The sequence below is a fragment of the Oncorhynchus keta genome, chromosome 22 (genome assembly GCF_023373465.1).
Source record: "Oncorhynchus keta strain PuntledgeMale-10-30-2019 chromosome 22, Oket_V2, whole genome shotgun sequence".
Classification (NCBI taxonomy): Eukaryota; Metazoa; Chordata; class Actinopteri; order Salmoniformes; family Salmonidae; genus Oncorhynchus; species Oncorhynchus keta.
This window is the reverse complement of record NC_068442.1, coordinates 9628566-9643051: the sequence shown is the minus strand read 5'-3', so window position 1 is coordinate 9643051 and position 14486 is coordinate 9628566. Positions and strand designations below refer to the sequence as shown.

Genomic DNA, 14486 nt, shown 5'->3' with positions numbered 1-14486 from the left:
AGCAATATGAAACAATGGCTTTTACAATAACATACAAGTGCTGTATGATTAAGCTAGGTCATTTCAGACAATTGGCTAAGTTGCAAGGTCCTTCTTCCTCTCAATTTCCTTTTCATGGTCGCCACCTAGTGGATTCACTTTGTGCCTACAGTCAAGGCAGACATTGAAAGTACAATACATGCTCTGTCAAAAGAAAGTGTGACATGAGCAAAAATACATTCAGAATTATTTCTCACATGTACTTTTATTGTAAAGGTTATTTATTCCAAAATATGGTGTGATATGGTGTAGAGGCAAAAAAAGAAAGAGAGGACAGAAAAAAAACAAGAGAGCGAGAACATCTAAAAATGATTTTGGCAAGACTTGGCTGACATTTTTATCAAAATACACAACAAAAAGAACACAATATCTAATGATGCACACAATCGCTGCCCTCTCAATGAGGCATCTCTATGTTTAAGCCTCTACATGTATTACAATGGAATAAAAAGTCACTACAGATTCTTGTCTTGAAAATAATAATCTATTTGAGGCATACAAAAACCTGGAATGATTGTTCACCTGTGCTTTGTTTTGGAATACAATTGTCAAATTAACAAACTAACCACAGGATACAATATTTTTTTATAAATTACTTGGTTGGTATTTTCATTTAATAACGTTTCATTACAATCAACACTTATTTTTGAAAAGGTCACTGTCACAGAGCTACTTTGTACAAACTGTATGGAGTATTGTGGTTCATACAACAGGGTTATTATGCCCAAATCAACAGGGCAGTGATGTTTGGAGACCTGCCTTAATGATACAGGAATGCTGGAGTGACCCGGATAAAAACATTTGGGGCAGGAAGAAAATGCCAAAAGCTAATTCCTTGTGACGCCCTAGGCTAGAGGCCTGGGCTAATGCGACTCGAAGATTTGCAACTGCCCTTTTTAAACATGGTGATCATCACAAACTGTGGCCAGATTAAAGTCTAGGGCCACAACCAGTGAAGTGAAGTCTTCCGACTGAGAAACGTTAGACATGCAAGAGTGAAAGTGTGTCATCACTGCTAGCTAGTGAAGCCAATACAACGGTAGTATAAAGACAAAAATAACATTGTTAAAAAAACGTGTTGTATTGTGTGTGGTTGTGAAGTTGTGGTGTACTGTATAGTGTTGGTTACATAGTAATACATAGGCCTGCTGAGTGATGAGGCTACTAGAAGACTAATGACTGACGCTGGTCTCGTCCTCAGCCCAGTGATCCACTAAATGCTTACAGTAATGGCATCTCTGGAGCATCTCTTATCTCCATCCAATACACAGGTGGACTGTCTCCACCACACCGACTGCCAACCTTGGCTAAATCAACACTGACTAAGTCTGCTTCTCCTTCCTCCCCCCAACCCTAACAGAGTGCATCGTATAATATCACAGAGAAACACAGATAAACAGCAGCGCCCCCTAGCAGGGATGGACTTTACAGGCGCGGATCTCCTTCCTGTCCTTGCAGCTGGTGACCTGTGCCGGGGTGTTCTTAGCTCTCTTCTTCACCGTCATGAAGCGCTCCTGGATCCCCCCGCCGCAGTGTTTGGTACAGTCTGTCCAACTGGACCAGGGCCTCATCTTGCAACCTGCGGGAACAAGTCAATGACATGAGGAGAGGAGTGTTTCAGATGACTTTCTTTAGTTTGCCAAATCAATCCCGTTTAGTAATATACTAATTGAATATGGCATATCAGTTAAAGACTCACTATGCAGAAATCATTGCGCCATTTCCTGGTTGCTAAAATTCGAATAGTTTGCCTAATTAAAGTTTATGTGAAAAAAACAAGCAAATATAGTGTACAGCAGGGTTTCCAAAAGTCGGTCCAAAATGGAAAGTTACAGATAAAGTCTGCAGACCTGCATCACTATACTGAGAGCGTTGGTGTATTTTTAAAATATTTTTTAGCTTTTGTTCATATTTTATCCAAGCCCTGGCACTGCAGAACGAGCACGAGGAAGTGTTCCGCTGATGGGAGTAAGTTGCTCCAAACCAAGTGAAATCGCAAAGAAAAAGTGTCTGAACTCTTCTATAACATGCAATTTACATCCACAATAGAGATTTGAATCAAATAAAGTGAACTTCAACTTCAATGTGAGTGATCACAAGTGAGACCTTATCAAATGTGCAATGTTCAAGCCTCCATTGCATGACCAATCATCATCATTCATAACTGATTGATCTGTCATAAATTGACAGTGTAAGAACAAGGAGTCCCTGTCCGGCCTCCATTTCCCATTATTACTGATTATGCATGGTAAGTGCTGGGGGGGGGTAATGCTGCCTAGCAACCCTAGAGGATATACCACGGTGGGGGTATTTTCCACTGTCTACAGCTCATTAGCCCCAGGTTAAAGAGGCCTGTCCCTGTCTCTGTTGGGAGGCAGCAGTCCAAAGCCCACCCTGACTATTTGGCCTCTACCTGCTCATCAGGACGGCCATTTGTGAGCTGGACTAGTCACTGTATCACCCTGACAGGGCTGATCAGCATTGAGTGTAGCCACTCTAACACAGCAATCACACTGCACCCAGCTGGCAAGGCAGAGAGGGAGGGAGGAGGGGGCAGAGTTGATCCTCTCAAGCATTGGGCGGGGCGATTGAGAGTGGGCTGCATGGGCCCCTTGACTGAGATATGTCTATTTACATTCAGAGCTACAACGGATATGTCAGTGGGAATTAATGAGGAGTGACTGTGAAATCATCGTCAATGACTTGCCCTATGAATGTTTTGCCCTTTTATATTTGGGATATAAATGATACATCAAGGTGATGTATAAATCATGAATCAAGCTTGGCTTGACAATGACATTAATCCAAATGTGGCTGAAAGAGGAAATGACAATAGAGGTGATGAAGATGGTCTTGATGAAAACGATGATAATGATAAAGACAGTGATGAAGATGATAATAATAAAGGTATATACAGTGGCTTGCGAAAGTATTCACCCTCCTTGGCAGGATTGTTGCATTACAATCATTTGATTTACACAACATGCCTACTACCACTTTGAAGTCAAAACTTTGTAGAGACACCTTTTTCAGCTATTACAACGGCAAGTCTCTTGGGGTATGTCTCTGTAAGCTTGGCACATCTAGCCACTTGGATTTTTGCACTTTCTTCATGGCAAAACTGCTCCAGCTCCTTTCAAGTTGGATGGGTTCACATCAGACATACCGCCAGACATAGCGTTTTCCTTGGTGGCCAAAAAGCAACATTTTTGTCTCATCTGACCAGAGTATCTTTAAGCAATGTCTTTTTTCTCGACACTCTTCTGTAAAGCCCAGCTCTGTGTAGTGTGCGGCTTAAAGTGGTCTTATGGACAGATACTCCAATCTCCGCTGTTGAGCTATACACCTCCTTCAGGGTTATCTTTAGGCTCTATGTTGCCTCTGATTAATGCACTCCTTGCCTGGCCCGTGAGTTTTGGTGGACGGCTCTCTCTTGGCAGGTTTGTTGTGGTGCCATATTCTTTTCCTTTTTTTTTAACAATGGATTTAATGGTGCTCCGTTGGAGGTTCAAAGTTCCGTATATATATATATGTTTATAATCCAACACTGATCTGTACTTCTCCACAACTTTGTCGCTGACCTGTTTGGAGAGCTCCTTGGTCTTCATGGTGCCCCTTGCTTTGTGGTGTTCCAGACTCTGGGGTCTTTCAGAACAGGTGTGTATATTATACTGAGATCATGTGACACTTAAATAAAGTCCACCTGTGCATAATCTAACTAATTATGTGACTTCTGAAGGTAATTGGTTGCACCAGATCTTATTTAGGGGCTTCATAGCAAAGCGGGTGAATACAAATGCACGCACCACTTTATTTTTTAGAATTAATTTTTCCATTTCGCTTCACCAATTTGGACTATTTTGTGTAGCATGTCCATTACATGGAATCCAAATAAAAATCTATTTAAAATACAGGTTGTAATGCAACCAAATAGGAAAAACGCCAAGGGGATGAATACTTTTGCAAGGCACTATATACAGTATATATAAAGGTGATGATGATGACTGACCGGGCTGTTCCTCCACTGCTGCATCTCGTTCTTGCTGTTTGCCCCTTCTCTTCTCTTTCCCAACGCCCACCTCTCCCCCCCGCCGCCTCTTCCTCTCCTCGCTGGCCCTGGAGCCCCTTTTGCACTTCCTGATCTTACACTTCTTCCTCTGGACCGTCTCGGGGCAAGGCTCCCCTCCAGACTGGGGCTCCAGCTTCACCATGCGTGTCCTGATGGTGTGGCCTTTACCGCAGGACTTATTACACTCAGACCACTCCGTCCACTCTGACACCATGCAGTCCGTAGCTGGGGAGAGATAGGAAAGGGGTTTGGGGGGGGGGGTATTGAAAGGTTGAGTGAAAAGCTACTTGCTAATGTCTCTATTCATGCTCATTGGACAACTACTTACTTAACTGACAATGATGAAAACTCCTTAATTTAAGCGACATAAACAGCTGTGTGTTATTATTGCAAGTCAACCCGACGCTGAGTGATTATATTGTCCAGTAGGGGACTGGTATGGTTTTCATTTCAACCAGAGAAACAAAAAGAAATGTTAATTGATAAGGACTAAATGGTCATCTTTTCATATGTTATATTAGTCTGCCTGAAAACCAGAAAACTCTTCCTCGTTTCAATAATTCTCTCCATAATCCATTTTCACATTTGACTGCATCATTCATGGAATAATACGACTGTATTTTTGTGGAACATTTGTTATTACTTTGCAGGGAACAATTGTGTATTTGTTGTAGAACATTTGTTTTTTACTTTGCAAGGAACCCGATTAGAATATAAATAATGGAGCTCCGCTTTAAATGTCAAAGTACAAGGAGACGGAAGATGTCAAATCCTCCATGACGGAAATCTGCCTGGTGTCTGACTTCCACTATGTCTGTCTGTGAGCCTAAGTCTCAACACCTTTTTGGCAACACGCAGGCTATTGCTATGCAAAACAAACCATAGGACTCAGCTATACAATCTGGGACCAGGCTATGACAGTGCTAAAACAAACAAACAAACATATGAATTTGAAATATTATGCACAAAGTTTGGGCACTAGTTTCTAGTGATCACACTCTGTTTTGGAGTTGATGGTAGTGGTAAACAGCATGGCAACATCTGATGGTGACACTTACGACACTCCGGCTGCATACACCGCTCCACCTGTTCCAGCTCCTCGGTACACTCCCCCAAGTCTGGAGACTTGAGCATGCGTTGGCGTGTACGCACTCCCTTCCCGCATGTCACACTGCAGTCGCTCCAGTCGGACCACGGAGACAGCATACACGGGATAGAGTCTGCAGGGATAGATAAACCAAGCATGGGACAGTCAGTCTGCACATAATTACATAATGTCCCCTGCTCTTCAGATCAACTGCTGTTCGGTAGTTTCAACATACAACATTTCATTTCCGCTACCTTCATCTTCTGTTTTTCATACCTGGGACTTAAAAATGATTATATTGGGTGACTATACACTGGATGTACAAAACATTAAGGACACCTTCCTAATACTGAGTCTCCCCTCCCCCTTTTGCCCTCAGAACAGCCTCAATTATTCAGGAAATGGACTCTACAAGTCGAAAGCGTTCCACAGGGATGCTGTCCTATTTTGACACCAATGCTTCACTGGATGTCCTTTGGGTGGTGGACCATTCTTACACACGGGGAAACTTTTGAGCGTGAAAAACCCAGCAGCGTTGCAGTTCTTGACACAAACTGGTGCGCCTGGCAGCTACTACCATATTCCGTTTAAAGGCGCTTAAATATTTTATCTTGCCCATTCACCCTCTGAATGGCACACATACACAATCTATCTCTCTATTGTCTTAAGGCTTAAACATATTTTTTAACTGGTCTCCACCTCTTCATCTACACTGATTAAAGTGGTTTTAACAAGTGACATCAATAAGGGATCATACTGTAATGTAGCTTTCACCTGGATTCACCTGGTCAGTGTATGTCATGGAAAGAGCAGGTGTCCTTAACGTTTTGTACACTGAGTCTATTTTCATGCCTTCTCTCCTCTGAGATATTCTGTCAATTTTAGTGTGTACCTAGCCTGTTGGATCGAGATACATAAAAACTACAGATGCCCCTTGGCAGATGGCTGAACAAGGCTGCCTGTCACAGTGCTTTTAGATGTAGTGTCTCTGGCCTGCAGCCCGGGACCTGGGGGATGAGGCAGGTGTTGAGTGGGTGTGGGGGGCGTTACTCACGGCACTCAGGCATCATGCATTTCTCCACCTCTGCCACCTCCACTTTGCACATTGAACCATCCGAGGGGGGCATCTTCACCATGCGCTCACGTTGCTTCATGCCCAGACCACAGGTGGTGCTGCAGGGATCCCACTCACCCCACTCCGTCACCACACAGCTACTGGGGGCTAATGGAAGGGACAGGGACAGATACACGCCCATACAATGGGATGGTTCTTTGTTATGGCGGCTTGCAATTACTGTTATTAACATTACTTGAGAAACTTGGTTTCGTTAACACACTGACTGAATAAGCCTGTTGGCATATAGCAGCAGGGCTAAGGAAGTAGACTTCAAAAGAACAGAAAGACCTGCACACTGAATATGCGCGCAATTACCACCTTTAATGACAATGTTTCCATACACAAGGATCTTTATCAGGTCAAACATGCCAAAATATTTACACATTTCACCTCACATGACCATTATGCACATGGCTATACAAAGGGCACTAACCATTCATCACAGAGGTACATACGGTCATAAAGGACTTTGACACGTCTCCGTTTTCTCAATGACATTCAAATCAGCATTGAAAAAAGGCTCAAGTTTAAGTTTGTTCCACCTGAGCGAGTCTGACCACAAGTCAGAGACCACTATGATGACACACCAAATGTGTTTGTCACGACTTCCGCCAAAGTTGGTGCCACTCCTTGTTCGGGCGGCGTTCAGCGGAGCCTCCTACGACGGTCCACAGTCCGGAACATCCTACGACGGTCCAAAGGCTGGAGCCTTATTCTGCGCCGGGGCCCAGTCCAGGCACGGCGTCCAGTCCTGCTCCATGGCAAGGAGCCTCCCTCTGCGCCGGTACCCAGTCCGGGTACGGTGTCCAGTCCAGCTCCATGGCCGGAGCCTTCCTCTGTGCCGGTGCCCAGTCCAGGCATGGTGTCCAGTTCCACTCCTAGGCCGGAGCTTTCCTCTGCGCCGGTGCCCAGCCGAGGCACGACGGCCAGTCCCGCTCTATGGCAGGAGCCTCCCTCTGCGCCGGTACCTAGTCCAGGCACGGCGTCCAGTCCCGCGCCAAAGCCGGAGCCTTCCTCTGCGCCGATGCCCAGTCCAGGCACGGAGGCCAACTCAGCTCCATGGCAGGAGCCTCCCTCTGCGCCGGTGCCCAGCCCAGACACGGCGGCCAGTCCCGCTCCATGGCAGGAGCCTCCCTCTGCGCCGGTGCCCAGCCCAGGCATGGCGGCCAGTCCCGCTCCATGGCAGGAGCCTTCCTCTGCGCCGGTGCCCAGCCCAGGCACGGCATCCAGTCCTGCGCCAAGGCCAGAGTCTTCCTCAGCGCCGATGTCCAGGCATGGTGGCCAACACAGCTCCATGGCCAGAGCCTTCCTCTGTGCCAATGCCCAGTCCAGGCACAGCGTTCTACCCGGCTCCATGGCCGGACCAGTGGTCTGTCATGCCCTGACCACAGAGAGCCTTTTTATTCTCTCTTTTGGTTAGGTCGGGGTGTGACTAGGGCAGGTGTTCCTATCTAGGTTATTGTTTTTTTGGGTTGGCCTGATATGGTTCCCAATCAGAGGCAGCTGTTTATCGTTGTCTCTGATTGGGGATCATATTTAGGCAGCCATTTCCCACTGTGTTACAGTGTACAGTCAGTAAGCAGTTATTCCGGTTATTTTTGCCCCTTTGGCAATTATTTAATAAAACCAAAGGCTTACCTTGACTTGGAAGAGTTTCAGTGTTGTGTTGGATAGTCATAGCCAGCTAGCTAACATAGCATCCCTCGGTTTGAGCCAGGCATTTGAGTAACTAAACTAGTCAGCTACATTTGCTAGCTAAAAAAATGACACTTTCTTTTGCTTCTCCGTCATTTGCAGAAAGGAATTAATTTGTTGAAAACTATTCAGCTATTGTCTTTCTCCTTCGAGTCAACTACTCACCGCATTTTATGCACTGCAGTGCTAGCTAGCTGTACCTTATGCTTTCAGTACTAGATTAATTCTCTGATCCTTTGATTGGGTGGGCAACATAAACTAAGGATTCTAGCTTTAACACAGAAGGCCTGAACCCACAATATGATCCTAATGTCACAAAGACTTGTACCCCCATGTTTCAGTGAGACTCACAGCAGTCGTCGTTGACCACACACTTCTCCGTCTCCTCAGTGTTCAGAGAGCAGATGGATCCATCCTCCGGGAACTGTTTGATGTAGCGCTCCCGAGACCTCATCCCCATCCCACAGGACACACTGCACGGAGACCAGTTGATCCACTCTGACATCATACAGGTAGACGCTTCTGGGAATGACGAGGCATAGACAAGCATGGTTAAACCATACTGGAGGCTGTGGTCACCATTGTGTAATGGTGAGTGCAGGATTCAGTCTGATTTAACCAGGCTAGAGAAAACGAGAAGGGTAATTAACATGCCACAACATGCAATAGCTCTGTTCATTCATTCCATCAATACTAGCTGACACCTGAATTACACCTGCACCTTCTTCTGGTAACAAGTAACACACCCTAAAATATTTGATTTAGTCCTACCTAATCTTACTCCGCTCTCTCCAATTATCTGGGAACAGAGCATGTAAACAAAAACAAAATTCAAAGAGGATGGATAAACTTTGGGGAACTTTCCATGGATTTCTCTTTCATCTGGTCCATCCCACTGCCTGCCTGCGGATTGGAAGCAGCTGTGAGTGTAGCTTAATAAAGCAGAGCTAAGTGGATCATTAATAAGAGCTGTAAATAAATGTGGACCTGATGAGGCCTCCAGGGGCCACGTCCAGCTTCAGGAATATCAATCAACCACAGACATTAACAGAGCGATACAAGAAAGGAAAGAAGTGACGTGCAGGAAGAAAAGCATACGCTGCCAGTCCTATTAATCGATAGTGTGTGTTGGAGTGAAACAATAGCCTTGAACAATTCAAACACACTTTATCAAGCCCTGACAAAGCTGAGATTTGGGGCACGAGTAGAGAGAAATGGAGGAATGACAAACAACTCTGCATGACTGATCATGTGCCTTTTGGCATGGTGGACTAAATTGACAACTTTGATGAGAATTGGACAAAGGACCAGTTATTTCCTGAGAAACAAAGTTGATGTCAATCTGACTGAATAGAACAGCCACCCGATCTGTCTTGTTTACAGGAAGAAGAAGCTTTTGTGGAATATCATATTCCAGTCTTTGGATCTTTACCTGGTTGTGGGACTTGATGAGGCTCCAAAGTTCCATCTTTACATGTTGTATTTGAATGCCAACAACAAAACGGTATTAATTGTGCATCATATGTAGCATGTAAACCGGGAAAGGGAAAACAATGGCAACAATGTATTTTCTTGTGCTTGGCTAGTAAATTGGTGGATCGTGACACCATTTCAACCCTAATCCCTGTTCCCATACATGGATATGGCTGTCTTTAGTCAATATGACATGTACACGACTACACAGGGCTCACCAGCTCAGCCTGCAGAGCAGCAGACAAACCTTTAGCCAACAACCTCTTCTTTATGACCTGCTTTAAAAACAATAACATATAATTCACTGTCTTTTTCCAATTTTTGGAAGCTCTTTTACAGCCATTGGAGATGGAACAACATGTTCTGAATGAGACAAAACTGTTGGATTTCAATTCTCAAAAATTCATAGACGTTTCACCCAATTGTTATCAGGCAGGCAAACAACTGTATTCATGTCTAAGCGGAGGCGACTTTGTCAGCTGACTCATACCAGTGATTGCATGCATTAGTGCTATGAATGAGAAACAGGCCTGTGACACTGTCCTTAGTCCTCACCCTCCTCGCTGCAGCCGGGCCCCATGCAGGGTTTGAAGTCCTGGGTGTGGGGGCAGGGCACACTGAGGTCCAGCTGGGCCTTCAGCATCCTCTGTCTCATCCTCCGGCCCTTGTCACAGCTGGCTGAGCTGCAGGCTGACCACGGAGACCAGTTGGAGTAGATGCACGTCTCTGGAGTGTCGTCTGGAGGAGGAAATACTCTATTAGACAATGCATTGACAAGTCCTCTTGGTCAGCTTGTCTGACAATAACTGCATTGGTTAAATGTCACTATCTTGTCATATTCTAATGAGATCATGTAAATGGGGATGGGGGGGGTATTAATACTCAATTTTCTTGTTTATAAGCCTATATTTTCACTGCTTTAGAATGTGCTGGTGCTGTATAGATATGGACTAATGTGCCTAACTGCCTAAAAAAGTCAATGCAAGTTCATACAGTTCAGGTCTTGCTCTAACCACAGTGTATAGTTACTGTACAGTACCCACAGTACGTGTATTGTAATGTTCTAGAGACCTTCCTGTTAAGGAAACAGACCGTGTTGCCCTCAACAGAAAGAGGTTAGAGAGAACCCGGTTCAAAGGTAGAATTGGACGTTAACTGCAGAGTGTGGTTAGAAACAAACTCCACAGGTTCATTTCTCCTGCTAGCAGTGTTGATGGTGTTCAGCAGACAGACATCTGGAAGTTTAAACACGGATTCAGGCAAAGCAACTGGAGCTTGTGGCTTTTAAATTGAACATCCCAAATTGGTTGAAATAAAGTGCTTCCACACCTTCCTCCTTCTCCTCCTGGCCAATATCTGCCACGATATCGTCCACCGTGTCCGGGACAATATTGCACTGCTCTCCCTGTGGACAAGAAACATGATTCAACATCACAAACACTGACAAGATTCTCAATTTACCATTTAATATCACATTCTTATCGGAGACAAGGGTAAACACCCGAATATGTGTAATTTATTTTCTTGACAACCTTCTGTGAAATGGAGGTTAGGTCAATATGACATCTGGTTGTTGGTTTAAAAGAGACAGATTTGTTTTTCAAATAATTATTTGCTTCAATTGGAAGGAGACAAACACATTGTAATTGTTCTATGTGTTTTCCAAAGACTTGCTATGATCACTATGGCAATATACGCTGAGTGCACAAAACATTAGGAACACCTTCTTAATATTGAGTTGCACCTCCTTTTTGCTCTCAGAACAGCCTCAAGTCGTTGGGGCATGGGCTGTACAAGGTGTCAAAAGCGTTCCACATGGATGCTGGACCATATTGACTCCAATGCTTCCCACAGTTGTGTCAAGTTGGCTGGATGTCCTTTGGGTGGTGGACCATTCTTGATACACACGGGAAACTGTTGAGCGTGAAACAGCGTTGCAGTTCTTGACACACTCAAACCGGTGCTCCTGGCACCTACCACCATACCCTGTTCAAAGGCACTTAAATCTTTTGTCTTGCCCATTCACCCTTTGAATGGCCCACATACACAATCCATGTCTCAGTTGTCTCAAGGCTTAAAAATCCTTCTGTAACCAGTCTCCTCCCCTTCAACTACACTGATTTAAGTGGATTTAACAAGTTACATCAATAAGGGATCATAGCGTTCACCTGGATTCACCTGGTCAGTCTACTGCCCATTCAAAGAGCTATGTATCCAAAGCAACATTACATGTATAGTGACTGTGAGGAGAGCTATGTTGCATGAACATTCACATTTCTTCAGCGAGAGGGAGCAGACACAGACAAAGATAGCGGAATGAATGAGCCAGGCGCTGATGGTACCTTTCTGGCTATCCTTTCCACCAACACCCGGGCCAAGGCTGTGATGGGGCCTCCCTCAGTGTCGTAGAAGGGACTCTGGGGGTGGTCCAGACTGGTCAGGGGCCGGATCCTCTCCTGGGGTATCGTAGGCTTGTTGGGAGACTGGAATGGTACGAGACAGGTTGGACTATGAGTGACACAATATTGACATTGGACTCGGAGTAAGTGTAAGACAGGGTAATATAGGTCCACGGAAGGGAGTTAGTACAACAGTACTAACAGTAATTCTAATAGGAGTTAGTATAGGTGCAGAGTTGGTATTAAAGGCCCAGTGCAGTCAAAAATATGATTTGCCTGTGTTAAACTGTGTAAATATCAGACCAGTTTCTCTGTACATATATTGATGAAAACCTGCTCCAGAGCGCTCATGACCTAAGACTGGGGCCAAGGTTCACCTTCCAACAGGACAACGACCCTAAGCAAACAACGACCAAGACAATGCAGGAGTAGCTTCAAGGACCGTCTCTGAATGTCCTGGAGTGGCCCAGCCAGAGCCTGGACTTGAACCCGACCGAACATCTCTGGAGAGACCTGAAAATAGCTGTGCAGCAACACTGCAGAGAAGAATGGGAGAAACTCCCCAAATACAGGTGTGCCAAGCTTGTAGCATCACACCCAAGAAGACTCGAGGCCGTAGTCGCTGCCAAAGGTGCTTCAACAAAGTAAATGGTCTGAATACTTAGTTAAATGTGATATTTGTGGAGGTTTTATTATTATTATTATTATTATTAATTTTGCACGCCCAATTTTTCAGTTTTTGATTTGTTAAAGTTTGAAATATCCAATAAATGTCGTTCCACTTCATGATTGTGTCCCACTTGTTGATTCTTCACAAAAAAATACAGTTTTATACCTTTATGTTTGAAGCCTGAAATGTGGCAAAAGGTCGCAAAGTTCAAGGGGGCCGAATACTTTCGCAAGGCACTGTGTATATATATATATATATATATATATATATATACAGTTGAATTCGGAAGTTTACATACACCTTGGTCAAATATATTTAAACTCAGTTATATACACACACAGACACTACCAGTCAATCAATCTATCTATCTATCTATCTATCTATCTATCTATCTATCTATCTATCTATCTATCTATCTATCTATCTATCTATCTATCTATCTATCTATCTATCTATCTATATATATACACACACATACTAATAACACTAAAATGATGAAAACTGTGATCACGCCCTTTTAGTGTAAGAGCTGTTTGAAAAGACTGCCTGAAAGTTCTGCCTGTTTTGGTTTGATGGAGTTTTGGTCTTCCATGGTGACATCACCTAGCAGCAAATTAGTTAAGAACAATAATAAAGAGAGTTTCAAACCTCTCTGCAAATAACAGCACATTTTCAGTTTTCCACTCCCCACTTGGACCACTCCCAGACAGTCAAATTCTTGCTTGAGAAATTGCCTTTTTGTAACGGCCGTTGTTGGAACAAGATGAGGACCAAAGCACAAGGTGGTACGTGTTCGTCATTTTAATGGTAAAGCTGAACACTATACAACAAGCAACAAAAGAACAACCGAAACAGCCCCGTCAGGTGCAAAACACACTAAACAGAAATGAACTACCCACACCACACAGGTGGGAAAAGGCTACCTAAGTATGGTTCTCACTACAACGATAGACAGCTGCCTCTGAGAACCACACCCGGCCAAACACAGAAATCCAAAACATAGAAAATGAACATAGAATGCCCACCCTAGTCGCACCCTGGCCAGACCAAAATATAGAATAAAAGCCTATCTATGGCCAGGGCGTAACACTTTTCCTAAGAAGCTATTTTTGTTTATTTTCTACCATTTTCTACCACCTACTTAATTATTACCCAGAAATGATTTGATATTGAGATAAAAAAAGGCTTTATTGGACTTTTAAAACCTCTGAAGGTATAGGGGGCAGCATTTTCACTTTTGGATAAATAGCGTGCCCAATTTCAACTTCCTGCTACTCATTCCAGGAATATAAGATATGCCTATTATTAGTAGATGTGGATAGAAAACACTCATAAGTTTCTAAAACTGTTTGAATCATGTCTGTGAGTATAAGAGAACTTATGTAGCAGGCAAAACCCCAAGGACTAACTGTTCAGATTTTTTTTTGCCTCTGACTGTTCCCTGGGTTGTCTTTGCCAAGGGATATTTTTTAGTAACACGTTTTTAGTTCCTACCGCTTCCACTGGATGTCACCAGTCATTGGAATTTGGTTGAGGTTATTCATTTGTGCAATGAAGAAGAAGCACATCCTGGAACAACGTTACACTATTGAGAGTTGCGCAAGACGTAAGAAGGAGAATGGTTTGTTTACTTCCTGTATTGAACACAGATAGCCCTGTCTACAATTTGATAGATTATTAACGTTTAAAATACCTAAAGTTGTATTAGAAAAGTAGTTTGAAATATTTTGGCAAAGTTTATAGGCAACTTTTGAAATGTTTTGTAGTGACGTTGCATTTTTTGGCAGGTGTTTTTTTCTGGATCAAACGCGTCAAATAAATGGACATTTGGATATAAATGGACGGAATTAATCGAACAAAAGGACCAATTGTCATGTTTATGGGACATATTGGAGTGCCAACAAAAGAAGCTCGTCAAAGGTAATGCATGTTTTATA

General features: G+C 43.8%; 1 protein-coding gene across 1 annotated transcript in view; it reads right to left on the bottom strand.

Annotated features, from left to right (window-relative positions):
* Positions 1 to 225: 225 nt before the first annotated feature.
* LOC118401013 (spondin-1-like) overlaps positions 226 to 14486 on the bottom strand; it is a 127255-nt gene continuing 112994 nt past the window's right edge. Inside the window, exons 9-16 of the mRNA XM_052474762.1 lie at positions 11823 to 11963; positions 10810 to 10885; positions 10036 to 10218; positions 8359 to 8529; positions 6250 to 6417; positions 5167 to 5328; positions 4049 to 4333; positions 226 to 1618 (exon numbers count right to left, since the gene is read on the bottom strand). Coding sequence (XP_052330722.1) covers positions 1449 to 1618; positions 4049 to 4333; positions 5167 to 5328; positions 6250 to 6417; positions 8359 to 8529; positions 10036 to 10218; positions 10810 to 10885; positions 11823 to 11963 — 1356 coding nt within the window. The 3' untranslated portion in view covers positions 226 to 1448. The remainder of the gene's footprint in view (positions 1619 to 4048; positions 4334 to 5166; positions 5329 to 6249; positions 6418 to 8358; positions 8530 to 10035; positions 10219 to 10809; positions 10886 to 11822; positions 11964 to 14486) is intronic.